At 38.6% G+C, this 17,314-nt stretch overlaps 1 protein-coding gene across 2 annotated transcripts in view; it reads left to right on the top strand.

Annotated features, from left to right (window-relative positions):
• boc (BOC cell adhesion associated, oncogene regulated) overlaps positions 1 to 17,314 on the top strand; it is a 73,537-nt gene that overhangs the window by 54,342 nt on the left and 1,881 nt on the right. For both annotated transcript variants that reach the window (XM_039744109.1, XM_039744108.1), the window contains exons 8-18: positions 1,215 to 1,495; positions 1,735 to 1,900; positions 2,072 to 2,191; positions 2,918 to 3,124; positions 3,280 to 3,461; positions 4,862 to 4,967; positions 6,928 to 7,050; positions 10,454 to 10,642; positions 10,913 to 11,112; positions 12,261 to 12,337; positions 14,272 to 14,441. In XM_039744109.1, the coding sequence (XP_039600043.1) occupies positions 1,215 to 1,495; positions 1,735 to 1,900; positions 2,072 to 2,191; positions 2,918 to 3,124; positions 3,280 to 3,461; positions 4,862 to 4,967; positions 6,928 to 7,050; positions 10,454 to 10,642; positions 10,913 to 11,112; positions 12,261 to 12,337; positions 14,272 to 14,441 (1,821 nt within the window). The remainder of the gene's footprint in view (positions 1 to 1,214; positions 1,496 to 1,734; positions 1,901 to 2,071; positions 2,192 to 2,917; positions 3,125 to 3,279; positions 3,462 to 4,861; positions 4,968 to 6,927; positions 7,051 to 10,453; positions 10,643 to 10,912; positions 11,113 to 12,260; positions 12,338 to 14,271; positions 14,442 to 17,314) is intronic.

Here is a 17,314-nt window from a genome sequence, read left to right as displayed (position 1 = left end):
TGCCACAAATTTCAAGATTTGCCTCTAGAAGTGAAATAATTGTTTTTGTTAGAATTGCTGAAAGAATCTCAGTTGTAGTATAATGCCTTTATGAATTTTATTGTTGCCAAGAGCATATTTAGTACATAAAACAATATTCTAGCAGAACCAGCATTCTCTGTAAATGCTTTGGTGCTATAAAATGTCAGTAATCTGAGCCAATTCAGACAGATGCCAACACATGCAGATTTTTGTTTTTATGCTGAAAGCTGTTTTTGTTAGATCTAAGATGATTAAAGCTATCATTGACAATCAACAGGTCCTCACGTAATATGAATATATGGTGCCTTGGTTTGATCAGATGATTAACTTGTTGCTATAAAAAGAAAAGATTAGTTCAAAGAAGCAAGAATTTACAACACTTACCCACATATTGTACATTTTGTATTTGGAATCTGCTGAACTATTGCTTTATCTATTTGAAAATTTCAATTTTGTTTGCTAGTATTTTTCAGGCTTTTACAAATTAAGAACATACTTTTTAGACATTACCCAAGTGTTATCTAGCTGCAAGTAGACTACACAAGAATACACTGTGATTGCTTGCTGATAACAATTTGTTTCTTGTGAGAGTGAGTTAACATTTTGTCTAAAATAGATGTGGAGCATTTGGGGCCAAGCAGCATATTAGCACACTGGTTACCTTTTTGCTTCTTTTTGGATCCAATGTCCCGAGTTTCAGATCTCATGCCCATTTGTTGTCCAAGTGGAATTTGCATGCTCTCCCAATGTCTGAATAGGTTTTCCCTCTATATTCCTCCATCATTCTTACCGAGTTCCCATAATAATGTATCAAAAGTTAATTGGCTCCATTGTTAGCGTAAGTGGGCCCGGTAATGGACTGGTGCCTTGACAGGGGCCATTTTGTGCCTTGTGCAAATGCTTCTAGGGTTGGCTCCAGTCCACCATAATTTTAAATTGGATTAGGTGGGTTTAAGAATGTTGTGTTATGTATTAGAGACAACTGAATGTAGAGATTGTCTGATCGCTACACATCTGTAAAATAATTGAATATTGGAAAAAAATAATCTTTTCATTCTGAAGGTAGGATTATGCTGATTGCTCTGAAAGAGTTAATAATTTAGATAACTGCTGATTTAGCTTCTGTTGTGTTTTAAGAGTGTATACTTGACACTAAAACAGTGATGGTGTTGTGTTTACTGTTTTCTTTGTAGAATTCCCTTTTAAAGGAGCAACTGATTCTCCCACTGATGTTTTTTCTCCAGTGGATAGTTTACGACCTCTTGGTCCTGAAAGGTCACCACTCAGACCCTGGCCCTCAGTACCCAGTGCTCCTGTCAGTTGCTCCAAAGGTACTGGACCAGTGCAGCTAGCGGAGGCCCCGGTTATCCTTAGCTCTCCTCGTACTGCAAAAGCTGACTCTTATGAGCTGATGTGGCGACCAAGGCATGATGGTGGACCACCTGTGCTTGAATATATCATCAAACATAAGAAGGTAATGGCTGTCCCTAGGATTTGCACCATATGTTTATGTTCCAATATTTTAATAAACTGGTTTCCAACAAAAGATGAGTTAAGAATATGTTTATAGCATTGTGTTTGTTGCTCCTAAGATCATTTTGGTTCCCGTATGCCCCAGAATGGTTTATGCTAGAATGGATGCTGTATGCCAACAGAGTTTTTGGTAATCATATTTATTTGTGGATTATTGGTATGCTTAATAATTCTTGACAGGCTGGAGATCCCTCAGATGACTGGACTGTGGCATCCATACCGGGTCACCTATACCGCCTCACCCTGGTTAAGCTAGAGCCTTCCAGTCTGTACGAAGTAGAAATGGCTGCCAGAAACTGTGCTGGCCTAGGGCAGGCAGCTATGATGACCTTCAGAACAGGAAAAGGTACATATTGTACAGTTGTGGTTTCTGTTTCCAACAGAATGTTGCTGTCCTCATCACTTTATATGTGATATTAAGTATTAGTGCTTCATGCCATTGTGTAAATTACTGAAGCTGAGCAGTTCTCGGCATCTTTAATGTCTGACTTGCTATGTGGCATTTTTTTTCTCCTAGGCCGCAACCAAAACCAGAAGTCTCAAGGGATTGGTGCCAGTGGGCCAGACATCATCCTGAATGATGACGCAGGCAGCAGCAGCCAGACCCATAGCCAACTGGATAATGCCAGACTCTCCCGTAAGTGATTCTCCACTTGGAAACTTTTTGATCTTTCATTGTTTTGGAGATCCCACTTGTATAATTTTTTATTTACTAGGTAAATAAGGTGTAGCCTGCTGGCCTGCCTCCTCATGGTTCTGTACTTGGCAAGGTTACACTGGGGGAAAAAAAAACATTGGTTGTCAGTCAGTGAATGAAAGTTGCTTGCTGAATGCTAGTGCTCTTTTCTACCATTTGTACTGAAACTCAATTGTTAATAAAGTAGCACTTTTTGAACATTATGAGGAAAGAGTAAAGTAAGTGCCTTAAAGTGTTTGTTCCATCCAGATGTAAAACCACATATGTCAATCTATGCACTATACTATTTTACCCATGGTCCTTTTATACAGTGGAGGTCTTCTCTGCCATTTGTTCTCCAAACACCATAGCAAATGGCAAATTTCCACTCCTGAACTTCCTAGTATAGTGTAAAGTATTTAACCATATGGGACCTGTCCACCATTGTAGATAGTCCTCCCTCTGTTTCTCTCACTAATGGCTCTGTTTTTTTCTCTCTGCTGCTTAGGATGACCTAGACAGTAAGTGCTTTGCATGCACCCATCCAGTGTTATCTGTTGTGATGTTAATGTTGTGGACTGATTGTTATCCCACTGTTGTAAACTCCTCATTCAGTAAACAAAAGGAGTTAGCTCTTGATACTCAATATCAATACTTGCATATCTGAACTCGGATTTACTTTTCTAGCTCCTGAAGCTCCTGATCGACCAACTATCTCCATGGCATCCGAAACGTCTGTTTATGTAACCTGGATTCCTCGAGGAAATCGTGGATTTCCGATCCAGTCCTTTAGAGTTGAATATAAGAAGCTGAAAAAGGGAGGTGATTGGGTTTTGGCAACCAGCAGTATCCCACCATCCCGACTTTCTGTGGAGATCCCTGGCCTCGAGAAGGGTGAGAAACTAACACAGACACTAGAATAGCTTGGAGGTCTTGTATAAATCTGGCAGGAATAAACGCCTTTCTCTAGACTTAAAATTTTAACTTTATGGCTGGAGACCCGTTGGCCATTATGAGTTCTTATTGCTCTTTATGTTTGTTTTTCACAGGAACCTCCTATAAGTTTAGAGTACGAGCAGTCAATATTTTGGGAGAGAGCCCACCCAGTGCTGCCTCTAAGCCCTACATTGTGTCTGGCTACATTCACCGTGTATATGAGCGTCCAGTTACTGGGCCCTATATCACCTATACAGAAGCAATCAATGAGACCACCATTATGCTGAAATGGATGGTATGTCATGGTTCTAAGAGTCTTTTCTGTAGTATTTACCTTCTTTAGAATTTGAAAGGTGTGCATACTATTTTGTTCTTAGTTGAGTATTCCTGATAATGCAACAGATTTTGGCTTTTCATCTTTTGAGGCAGTATGTGCTCTCATTTATGACTTAAGCAGGCAGTTATTCTGATATGTCAGAGATGCTTTGACATCCAAGTTTTAAATAAGCACAGCCTTGAAGTTTTTTTTTTAACTTGATTTCTGATATCCAGTACTTGCTGTAAAGATCTGGAGACATGGTTTTGATAGAACAAAAGTCTAATGTATATAAACATAGCTTACAAACTTGGTTCCATCTTGCTCATTTTCAGTAGATAATTTGTTTGGCATTTTCTAACGGGTTCCTGTTATGCTGAATGTACATAATAATTTCTTGCTCTTCATTTTAAATACAGTTCCTTTTATTTTCCACTGGTGTCGTGGCATGCAGAATTGAAGTTTACACAACAGAATTGTTCTTAACTAGCTGTGCTACCCATCTGAGTAATCAACATAGACGTACGCATTAATGTTTACAGTGCACCATGCAATGCACATCTGTTATATTCCATTTGGTATGGGGTTGATAAAAGCAGTATTAATGTTTAGGTTGCACCATCTTTTGAGATGACAAAAGACAGCAATCTGGCAGACATTTATCCTTTTATTAAGGTGGATTGAATGTATCCCACAAGCTAGTTATGGTAGTATAAAACAAGCAGTAAACAATGATAAATAAGCATAAATTTAATAATGCATAAGTATAAACACATTTTTTATATGCAAATATAGGACATTGAAGTCCCTGCCAGTATAAAATATGTCTGTTACTGTAGGGATACACCCAATTTCTCTTCTTTGCATGGCCCCTATTGTATTTTTTTTATTTTTTAGAAAATTCTTTTCAGAATTTACTCAAAATTTCCCATTAATCCTATATCCCAGTGTAGACTCTCTTGACCTCTGTGCTGCTAAGTAACGTAGAAGTACTTAGAAAAGGAATTAAATTGACAAATGCAATGTTAATTTGGCATATCAGAACGTAGTTCATTAATATAAAGTAGGAACAGTGAGGCTGCAAATGTTGTTCACGGAGCATTGCACCTAAATTCTCCAGGTAAGGATTCATATTCATTTAGGAATGGCATAGTCCTGAAGTTTGAGTTGGGAGAGGGGATACTTGTCGTTTGCCAGTGTATACTAGTGTATTAGTGCCTCCGTATTTCTTGTGTGTTCCAAGCCATCTGCTCAGAACGTCTGCCTGCACTTTACTAGGTGCAGTGTGCCTTGGTGCCCTACTGTTTCATCTTGTCAGGACAAGACAATTTACTTTTATTGATTAGTCTAAAGGATATCATTTCTTTGTTTCCCTGCAGTATATTCCAGCCAGCAACAACAATACCCCAATCCATGGCTTCTACATCTACTATCGCCCTACTGACAGTGACAATGACAGTGATTACAAGAAAGACGTGGTGGAACGTAAGTTGAATCTCTGTTTTTGCTTTGTGTCTGCAACTGAAAAGCACTTTGAAATCTTGCTATTAACTAACATTTGCGGCAAAGTTACTTTTTTGAAAATTGTTTAAAGATGCAAAATTTTGGTCAGTTATGAGGATAGATTCCAGCTACAGAGCAGTGGTTATTACATTACCTCTTGCCTTACCATTCACCTTATAGACCATATAACTATATAACAACCTCCCACTCCACGTTTCAGGGCAGTTGTTACTGTGGCCTTAACATTCATATCTAGTGTTTAAATATGCGTACTTCTTGTTTGAATACTCAAAGTGTAATTAAAAATATTAAACCTGACCAACCAGTGCAGTGTTATTGCAGGTGCCACATCACTTTAAGGAACAGCCTATTGTTTTTTTGTTTTTTTTTTGATAAATAACTTTTACTGTCGTTACATAAATAGACATTTTTCTGTCCAGTGAGAAAGTAGCACTTTTATTTTCTAATTAAAGTTGCTCTGTGAAGCTCTGGTGTAGCCTGGCCCTACCCTCACTTTCAGCTTTAGCAGCCAGCTAGCACATAGCTCTACAATCTCTACAGCAGCCTCTTGAAGGCTGATTCATACTGTAGATGTATAAATGTTCAAGCACAGCTGTACATTATCATAAAACTCACAAACACACTTAGTCACCTACACAAGGGTCAATTCAGAATTGGCAGTTAACCTAATATGAACATTTCTGGAAATATGGGAGGAAAATCTATGTAGACATTGGGAAATTTGTGAACTCCATACAGGCAATAGTCAGGAATGGGATTTTAGCCTGGGATCCTTGATCTCTTGAGGCAGAGCTACAAACCACTGCAACACCGTGCTGAAATTCATAATTCAAGCGATTTGTCTGCTTTAGCTGTTGTGCACAGCAGGACTACAGGAATTTAATGCAGAAGAAATCTAGACTTCATCACTTGTGATTGGTTAAACATATTACACACAGTTGTTAATTCGTTTTTATTGCTTGCAGTTGTGCTACTCTGGGCACTCTCAAAGACTATAAGCTAAAGTCACTTTTTTTTTTTTTAATATATGTTCAGCACACTGGGGGATGTTCTGTTTCACAAATGAATAAAATTAATATGCTAAGCATCTAACTGTAATGGTCACTATTCCAGTTTATTTAGCAGAGGCCTTTGTCAATGGTAACTTAAAAATCAGTATGGTTCCTTTTGAGTGGTTAGCAAGAAGAAAAAAAAGATAATAAATAAAATGTAAAAAAAATGTAACATGGACCACAGAACGCTTCGTATTACAGTTGGTCCCAAAGCTGATGGAAAAGTACCAGTGTTGCCAAATGCAGAGTTGGTTGATGTTTGATAACAGGAGTACAGAAACACATTCAGAAGGAGAGTAGAGGCATGGACCAGATAAAAGAAGCTCTTGGTAGCACCATCTACAGAATCGCATTTGTCCACACATCTCATTCAAGCAATGGCAAGAAAACTTTAAGAACTCTGTAATATTTTAATAGCTCAGTCAGCTTTGGCTAGACCAGTCTAAGTTAACTCTTGTTTTAAGGGCAAATCCAGCTGGGGTTGCACAGATATGCCATTAGCAGTAGGGAAAAAAAATACATACATGTACTCCATTTGTTTTTGTTTTTTTTGTTTCTCCAAAGTGAATTAAAATGGAACTTTATTCTTAGTCAGTGTCATAGCAAGTTCAGTATAATTTGCTTGTTTAACATCAGTACCATGAGCTGACGGTATTTTAAGAGTTTTTTATAAACAACTTCTTGTGCATTCTGGCCCTCAGAAACATGTCTGAATATTTTGTAAGAAATGTGTATTTTAATATGAACTGTTTTAATATCAATTATTTATCCAGATGACAAGCCTATTTTTTATTCAAAACTGGCCAAGTTAATTCCTTTCATCAGTAGCTCCCTGACACCTCTCCATTTGTGCATTTTTGTTTTTATAGGTGACCGATACTGGCACTCCATAACCCGATTACAACCAGAGACTTCATATGACATAAAAATGCAGTGCTTCAATGAAGGGGGCGAGAGCGAATTCAGTAATGTTATGATTTGTGAGACTAAAGGTAAGTTTTACTGTGATGTACACATGATAATAATGAGCATATTTACCTATAAGAGTGTTACCGTCTAGTTGATACGCTGTGCTTAATGTAAGGGCACAATACGTAGATATAATTCTATTAAAACGGTTGTGACAAGAATGGGCCATTCAGACCAAAAAGCTCACCGGTTCTATTCACCTGATTTTCTCAAAATAACATTAAGTTGAGATTTTAAGGTCCCTAAAGTTCTGCTTTCTACCCCACTTCTTAGTAGTGCATTACATGTGTCTATAGTTATTTGTGTGAAGAAAATGTTCTAACATTTCTAAAATTTGCCCTTAATAAATAATTCGGCACATTTTCTAGTGCTGTTAAGTATTTTTTGTAACCTGGAGACCATAGCTACACACAGTACTCCAGGTGAGGCCTTACTAGTGTGTTTTATAAATTAAGCATAACCTCTCTTGACTTATACTTCACACTTTAGAATATATAACCTAACATCCTACTGGATGGAGTCCACTATGATTCCTAGGTCCTTCTCATGTGGTATGTACTTTCAGGCTATAAGGAGCTATAAGTAAAGACTGAAGGACTACAAACTTTTCTGTTTAAGCAAACAGATTAAGAGTTGACACAATTTTAAGTGTTTAAAGTTATGAAGAGACTATACTGCTGATCCCAGCTGGTAAAGTATGCAGAAATATTGGAAAGTTTTTCTGCAAACAAATAACTTGTTGGATGAATTACTGTTAAAAATAATCCCACTACTACATGGTTTCTGCTCTCTGCTACTGCTGCACTTTTAGCTGCCTGCTGATTGTGCTTTTGTCATATATTATACTAGACTTTTCCTTATACTTGACTGTTTCCCTAGGAAACCTTTCTTCCTAGCCCCTTGCAGCTATCGCTGCAATAACTGCTCAAATTCCCTGTTTTTCTAAATGTGCTCTTTATCATCACCTTACTTCTAATGCCAAAGGTTGTTGGATGGTGTATGATGTCCTTGAGTTGTCTAATACAATACTAAATAATTAACACAAAAGAAAACAATGAAGGCTGCTGTTTTTATTCCATCTTGGAGCATTTCACTATAGAGGAGAGACCATGTGAAATGGATGGATAAGAGCAAATAAAAGTGCTACTAGCTTGATAATGGCTTTCTTAAATATCTAATTATATGGTATATTTTTTGCTGAAATTTACACTTATAGACATTTCAGTTCAAGTTCCAACTTACATACAAAATGAAAGATTTATCTATTTACTCTAAAAGATATAGAGTAAGGATGTTTAAAGACTTTTAAAAATGTTAGTACAAGTAACATCACAAGTGCTTGAGTATGTCCATTCAGAGCTGGTTTCTATCTTGCAACTAGTGCTGCTAGAATAAGTGCCAGGATTCCACAAGCCTGTGTTGACAGAGGTAGAAAGTGGATTCACAATCATGACAAAGATGATCACATTGTCAAAGTAACTCTCAGACATTTTGAAATTAACAACACCAAGGTGCAGGGGCTCTGTCTTTGTACACGAATCGATTCAGTAATGCTCTTGAAAATTCATTAGATTAGATTAGATTATTTTTATTTATAAAAGCACATTTAAAACAACAGAGGTTGCACCAAAGTGCTGTACAAAAAAGCATTAAAATAAACACAATACAAACAATCATGCAAAAGCAGGTTAATAAAACAACCAATTGTAACATCCACCATAATCCCATCATACACAGTGAAAGACAGAAGAAAACAAGTAGGTCTTAAGCCGACTTTTAAAAACCTCGATAGAGGATGAAGACCTGATGTGCAGAGGCAAGTAATTCCAAAGCATAGGAGCAAGAACTGAAAAAGCTTGGTCTCCCCTTGATTTCAGCCGAGATATTGGCACTAAAAGGAGCAGTCGTCCAGATGACCTCGGTGTTCTTGGTGGCATATAGGGGTGATGGAGGTCACAGATATATTTTGGAGCGAGACCATGCAAGGCTTTAAAAACAAACAACAAGATTTTAAAATCAATGCGACACTTTACTGGTAGCCAGTGGATAGAGGCTAGAATGGGGGAGATGTGATCCCTTTTTCTCGACCCAATCAAGAATCAAGCTGCAGCATTTTGAACCAGCTGAAGGTGCGACAGAGCAGATTTTGACAGACCCACATACAGTACTCTTATACTTCCTTACAGGGAAGCCCTCTCACGTATTTACTATTAACGGGTATAAAGCCAGCTAGTTATGTCCTGTCCTTCTGCTGAACTGCACTATACCTCCAGCCCAATTGGAGATAAAAGAAAATAAATATGATTCTATATTGGGGAGGGCACTCAAGTTGTGCCTGACCCCTTGGTGTCAACCAAAAATTAAGTTTTACGAGCAAAGGCTGTGTGTTTATGAATTTTCTTGGATAAGCAACATGCAGCATCCAGCCACCACCAAGGATGGAAATGAACAAAACTCCAGTCCGAGCCATTAGACCATTAAACTATTAAACTAAAGCACAGGGGAAATGTAGAACTGGATTATGCAAACAAACTCCTCACTGCACTCTTGATCCTGCCTTTAACAGTTGTCATTTGGTATAGTACATTCCCCATCATTCCACCTATTTAACTCACCGGAGCAGTCAATCTTGTCCGTTGTCACTGGTTCCTAACATCTCTGGTCGCTTTTACTCTTTGCCAGTAAGCCTTTACTCATCTAACCTTCTGACTCAAGACCCAAAGGGACCCTATTGGGAAGCAGGCTTTAAATATCCTCATGAGATCCTTTTCCAGCACATACAGGACCAGCATTCTAGAGTCCTTGGTGTCTGCACAACTAAGCTTCACATAGCCTTTAAAGGAGCAGTTCTCACATTCAACACCCTACCAAGGCAGTATAGTCCTCTTTCTCCCCAACAGGGGTGATGTGCTGCCTCTTACTGCCTAGAAGGAATTGTTGCTACTGCCAGTAACCTATAGCCTCACTCTCATTAGTCTCTGCTGGAACCCACACATGCCGTTTGCCGTAAAAGTACTTGTCCACAAGCTGTGATATGCATAAGCGTAATATATTGAGAGTACTATACTAAATTCAGTAATATATCTGTGGTTTGTGTTAAACTGATGGTTTTCAGGCTAGTCAGGATTAGTACTTACTGTTGCACCTATATTGTGTGTTTGTACTCATGTTTTATTTTTTTAAGTTACCAAATAGAACTCGCCTTGTTATGGCAATTAGATATTTACCTTCCTTCTGCTATGGTAACCTTTTACAAACACCTCTAAAGGCCAAACATTGGGAAGGAATAACTAACGTGTATTTATTAGTTGTGATCAGTTGTCCTCCCTGAAGACTACAGAATCCATCTCCATTTTGCTGTTGTGGACGTTTTGTTTTTGGTCACTCTTGCGTTTCTTACTCAAACCTTATACTTTCTTTCCTTAGCTCGACGACATCCTCGGCCTCCAGTTGACTCTACACCTCCTCAATCCACTCCTGGCTCAGGGGAGGTGTCAACAATTGCCCGTGCTAGTGACCTGCCCTACCTCATTGTTGGCGTGGTGCTGGGCGCCATTGTTTTTATGATTGTGGCTTTCATTCCCTTCTGTCTATGGCGTTTCTGGGCTAAACAGAGTAAGTAGAAGAACTAGTGGCTCTTGTAAAGTGGTTGCTGGAAAGAAAGTACAATAATGGAATGTGAGGGTAGAGAGAGATTAATAAGTGAGAAGTAAATTGGGGACATTTTCTCTAAGTGAAAGACTTTATGCATGTGTTTGTTTTTTTTTTATGTTCTTAAAGTGTTTGCAAAACTGATTATGTTCAGGTTCACTAATTTAGAAACTTATGTTCCTACTGTGATAATCTTCTTTTCTAAAATTCTAACTTATTTTTTTTGTGTTTCAGAACACACATCAGACTTGGGCTTTACTCCGACAGCCCCATCGAGGTCCTCTTGTCAGTATACCATGGTTCCACTACGGAGTGTGCCTTTGCCCAATGGCCACTGCCCTGTTGGTGGAACAGTAATCTCGCTGAATGGTGGCTGTCACCCTCACAGTACTCCTGGGAAACCGTTAGAGTATTGTGTGGATCAGTTGTGCCAGGTAAGAAGGCACTTGTGAGCTTTTTATATGAAAGCTATATTTTATTCTTAGTGGAAAAGCTGATTTTGTAGGCACTTTTTGTAATACCAGAAATACAGTAAATAACATACATGAAACGGAGTATGTGTCTGTGCAGATACCAGCTTCAAATCTTAGACTAATATTATTTAAGACACACTAAGTGAATATGGATTGATGAGCTGTGTTGGTTTAAATGGCCTCTTCTCATCTAAACTTGTTTTGGGTAACTTTTGTGTATACAGTTGAAGTCAGAAATTTACATTCACTTATGGTGAATTCTTCAAAACCCACTTAATAACCCCTCCACAGATTTTATACCAATTAGACTATAAACTTGGCATATCATTTAAGACATTTACTTTGCTCAGGGCAAAAGTAATTTTTCCAACAATGTTCATAGAGGGCGGCACGGTGGCGCAGTGGTAGCGCTGCTGCCTCGCAGTTAGGAGACCTGGGTTCGCTTCCTGGGTCCTCCCTGCGTGAAGTCTGCATGGGTTTCCTCCGGGTACTCCAGTTTCCTCCCACAGTCCAAAGACATGCAGTTTAGGTGGATTGGCGATCCTAAATTCTGCTTGGTGTGTGGGTGTGTGTGTGCCCTGCGGTGGGCTGGCGCCCTGCCCAGGGTTTGTTTCCTGCCTTGCGTCCTGTGTTGGCTGGGAATGGCTCCAGCAGACCCCCGTGACCCTGTAGTTAGGATATAGCGGGTTGGATAATGGATGGATGGATGGATGTTCATAGAGAGATTATTTCGTGTTTTATTCACCATATCACAATTCCAGTGGGTCACAAGTTTACAAACACTTTTTCCAGAAAATTATGTCAAGACTTTATAAAGTGAGTTTTAAAGAATTTACCCTAAAGTGTATTTAAACTTCTGACTTCAACTATATGTAGAATGTACAAGAGTTATCCACTGGTTGCTGTTTTTCTTTTTTTCTTTGATTTTGTTTGATGGGAAATGTCTTTGGACTGTATGTTTCTAGCAGGTCAGCACTTTTTATACTGCCTAAATGTGAATCCACTTACCTTTTCAGAGTTTTAGGTTCCCATTTTAACAGAAATGTTTTAGTGTGTGTTGGTCCTGTCACTAACCAGTCCATATGTTGTTCCATCTCTTCACTCATCAGGGTGATGTGAGCTGCACTTCTCTGCTTTCAGAGACCGTGAACCACTCCAGACATGTTGGGTACGACTCCTCAGAAAGGTACAAATTTCATTGCCTTAAGGGAGTTCTAATTGTTGTATATTAGTAAGAAACATTCTCGTTTGCAGAGCAATTCTATTGCGGCCAAAAGTTTACAGTTTTTGGGCATGGCTGACTTGTGGTTGCCTATCCTTTCAGCACATATGGTATTGCTAAATTGCCACCTAAAAATAAATTAAAGTAAGAAAAACAGCAAAAACATGATTAACATTAAATTGCTAAAATATTTTTTAGTTATTGCAGTATACTGCAGTACATACATTCTGAGACCTGATTAGTCTAATTCTTGCACAAAGTGCATGGCAGGAAATTCTGGACAGTGCATTAGTACATCACACAACAACACACCCAAAGTTATTGGGACCAGTTTAGGAATTGGCATGGTGTCCACATGACATTTGTATTTGTTTTGGACCACCCCCTCAATGTCAGTAGTAGCTGGAGAGATGATGTTGCATTCTCGTATTCTTCCGTGGACATGGGTTTATCATTTTCCAAAAAGTTATAAAAGGAGCAGGAATTTGTTTCTAGCAGATGGTAACACATGAATCAGAATTGATCACAGGCAGTTTCTGCATATGTTTGTTCTAAAATATCTCACCGATTGAACTGTTTCTCTTAGTTTGTGAGATGCAATTCCATCTGCTGACAATGGTATAATATGCAAGTCATTTCAACACAACATTTGCAATGGCTTACAGGAATTTCCACTTGAAGATGTGGACAGTGACTCAATTTAGACTCCAGCCACTCTGAGTATTTTGCCCATCTACATGAAATGCACTTACGTTGTGTTTACTTTGGCTTCCTGTTAGAAGTACGCTTATGTTTGGTGCCAAATACTGTACACATTGTTATAGCTAAGTGTTATAGGCCTTCATCACAATGGAAATGGCAACCAGAAGTGTTCAATGAAGCAGTGTATCACAACATCTGGTCAGTAGCATATTCTGGAGTTCTCTGCATCACTTTCAGCTTTTTCGAAATGTGGTCAAGATGATGTGATCAGATTAGTGGAGAAGCAGTTTATTGTAAAAGCAGTCTATGTTAGATAAAAGGTATATACTTTATTTTTTTAACAGTTTAACTATAAAAATAAGAGAATCGCAAACATTGGATTGCAGCATCTGTGGGGTCATTTGTCTGATATAGGCAAACCAAAATGCAGAAAACATTTGTCAGCATTGGCAATAGGCTACTAATGTGAAACACCTCCATTACCGGAAAACTTAAGTGGGTGATACTTAATACTTACGCGTAGAAGGGGCTTAAATGACAAGCTCTTCTCTCATCGTGTATGTAACAAGTTAAATCTCCATCGCTTTTTTTAATACTGTCTCATATGCACATCATGTCTCTTAAACATTGACTCTGTGGTGAGCACTAGCCCACTCAAAGCCCGTTTCTGATGTGTCTCTCACTTGTTCTAGACTAAATGATATAGGACAACTGCAGTCTTCAGTCGTTTTCAGCCACTTTTTGACATACATATGTCAAAGCGGTTAAGGTGTAGGCTATCGACAGAGGTGCTCACATAAACTATATTAAATCAAAGACCTTCATTGCTCTGTACTGACTTTACTCAGATACACTGCTTCATTGAATTCCAATCTTCTGGAAACAGGAACTGCGATAAAGGTCTATTCATGAGGAAACGCTAGAAAAGATTACAGAACCAAAGAGATCTATCCAACTACTTGACAAACTACTTGACAACATGTGTTTTCTAGCACAGAATCTGTTCTGTACAACTTGCCAGTAAATTGGACAATATCACATTGCATGATTAATTTCTGTTCTATTTACTGTATTTAATGTTTTGTTGCTTCTTTGTACTTTTTGACCAGGTGATATTGTTTAACTTTAATGCACCACTGTATCTACACATTCTGTCTTTGACGCTGCATCCTTAAATAACGAAATTAATCTTTTAGGTCGCCAAGTCAAGAGCTTCAAGAAGGCTCATTTCTACCTGACAACTCTACCTATCAGCTTCTTCAAACCCAGGAGAATCTGAGGCAGCCAGAGAATACGTGTCACTTGACTGGAAGTGGGCAGCTGCAAGGCAGAGCCTGCGTAAACTGTAGGACTGACACAGACAAAGGTAAATTAAGGGTTGGGGAGACTGGGATTGATTCCCAGGCACAGTGTCTAAAAGATCTCATTTCACTCTGTAACATGCATGTTTCAGCTGCCTCAAACGTGTTGTCTATATTCTAGCAGAAAGATGTAATAACATGAAATAAATTACGAGAACACGCCATTCTGCCTCACATAGCTTGACAGTCATCACTCACCCAACTATTGCAAGTATAACCAAATCAGGCTCTTAAGATTTAGAAAGTACTACTTTGTCTATGTGGTAGTTTATTCCATCGGTATCTGTTGTACTCTGTGGGGGGAAAAGAAATATTTTCAAACATTGCTAAAGAACTCATTTAAATGTAACAGATGACACACAAAATTCCATCAACTTTTTCCTGCTGGCTAGAGTTTTATCAGTTCTTTCCAAAGCATTACATAATCATCTAAACCCAGACTGTCCAAAACTAAACTCTCTGCAGACCACCCCCATTTAAACGGTCCTAGACTACACTTGTATTTTCGAAATACGTCTTTGGTTTAGATGTAACCCATCCGGGAATAAAAAATTATTCCAAGAGGTACCCCAGTGTCCTATAGCCCTCTACTGTACAGCACGATTTGAGCCACATGTTAGTATCTCATCTCATCAGTCTTTCCTGGACTAGCACACGGCACCATCAGCACTCTGAAAAGAGGACCATGGCCCTCTGCTTAGCACCTACCTTTTGAACTTTGTCTTCCAGAGCTGTCACCTTGTCCACACTTAGGGAACATGTCATGAACTTGATGAGACTGATTTTTTTAAAACATGTCATGGCAATACTGCCATTATAACCGCCTGGAAACCTGTCAGATGATTTGCTCTCTGACACAAGATGATTAGTTGCAACTTGTGTCATTATTTGTATTCCAGATGATTGTGTAAGAAGAGAGTAGGGTTAGAAGGTTTTATCCTAGGTCCAAGTTCTTATAAACTTTGGCATAAACATTTGTTCAACCTGAAATTGCCAAAAATTGGATCCTCCACCATGCCAAAGAACAACTTCACTGTGCACTGTTTGTTAGGGCGTTTCTGTCACATTCTAGTGTTTACTTCAGCCATTAGATCTTATCTCACTTTCCTAAGCTGAAGAAATACCGAAAAGAGCCCCATTTCCAAACCGCTGAAAACATCCAAAGAGTTGTAACCAATGTACCTTTCAGACCAAAGTTTCCATGGGTGAAGACCCAGAAAGGCTGTGTGTTGTTTCTGAAGGGTGCTATGTTGAATGGGACAAGGGTCAATATGTTATCATTTTTGCAGTAAAATTCATTGTAATATCAGTGTTTGTTAATTTCCTGATAGACTTCATTTGTGGACAATAACAGCTTGATCAACCCAGGCATTTTATCTGCAGTACTGGAGACTCTTCTTTATGTACACCAAGAAAGGAATACGCATGTATGTTCCCTGTATATCTTTACTTTTATTCTCTTTGGTGGTTGATTTTGAAGAGAGCTACTAAGGCTTCCATATTCTGTACTACCACCCCAAAGAATTAATGTTGAGTCACACAGGGTGCCCAAAATGGCAAGACACCTGTAACTCGGGTTGACTCTCCTAGAAAGTGTCTACTTCCTACCCACAAGTCTCAAGAGGAGTCTCCTTTTGTTACATTTTACGGGTGCTAATTTTCTCATTGAGGTGCTGGGATTAGATGTCGTCTCTTGTAGATATATTCCTCTTAGAAGAAAGCTTCCCTAAATCTAACACATAACTAGGCTGCCATTTCAGTGGTCTAATCATCCACATTTTGGTTTGAGGTTATATCTTTTTTCCTTTTAAATTATTTAAATATACAGTATATTAAATGTACTTGTGTTACATTTGCTGACCCATTTTAAACAGCCGAGTGTGTGGTTAACAACATTAGAACTATGGTGAAAAGAACAGGCCATATAGCCCAACATGCTTGTCCTTCCACTTCACCTAGATTGTCTCAGATAACATCAAGTTGAAGGTCTCCACCACACTACTTTGTAAATTATTCCAGGTCTCTATAGCTCTTTGTCTGAATTTAAACTTTCTGCCACTTGTGCGAAATCTGCCCTTAACAACTTTTCAACCATGTTCTGTTTTACGGTAACAGCTGGGATCCACTGTACTAATTCCTTTCATAATTTTAAAGCTCATAATCTTAACCACGTGCCTTTTGATTTTACCCACTGCTACCTAGTTACAATAATGGCCTCCTTATTGGTCTGTTTGCTGTGAAGTAGTCTTTTCTAGGCTATCACTGGCTTCTGTCAATATCCCTGCTCACTTCCCTACACGTCTCTCTTTAGAATTCTCTCCCAGCACTTTAAGAGCCCCTGATCTTTTCCAACAATGACACATTTAATTCACTAATATATTTCTCCTCAAATCTTCACTTGACAACTTGTAGCAAACACCAGGTCTTCCCCAAACTCAGATCGACACACAAGGCCATTGATCCTTGACCAATTATTTGTTTCACTTGACCATGCCATTACACCATTTACACTTCCACCTGCAAAAAAAAAAAAAACAGGAAAATGACAGGTAAATTATTAAACTAATTATATTGCACACTACCTGTAAGTGATATGAATATGTCACTAGGTTCAATTTAACGTTGCCAATTCACCTAACTTGGACAAGTAAATGCTTCTGGTATATTGATGTGCTGCAATAAGTTAATGAAAACAAGACCAGACCCCCAGAGAGCAAAAAGGTGTCTACAGATGCAAAACGGGGAATCAAACCATCTGGCAAACGTGCTCAGTGGTGCTCACATGGTTAACACTTCCTAAACATGCATTCACAATAAGAGAGGACGTAAAAATAAACTGACTAAAGTGAGCAAGTTACATGACCAACTGAATGCTTTC

This window comes from Polypterus senegalus, chromosome 2, assembly GCF_016835505.1.
Source record: "Polypterus senegalus isolate Bchr_013 chromosome 2, ASM1683550v1, whole genome shotgun sequence".
Taxonomy (NCBI): domain Eukaryota; kingdom Metazoa; phylum Chordata; class Cladistia; order Polypteriformes; family Polypteridae; genus Polypterus; species Polypterus senegalus.
The sequence above is the reverse complement of the archived record's forward strand: the minus strand, read 5'-3'. Positions and strand labels throughout refer to the sequence as shown.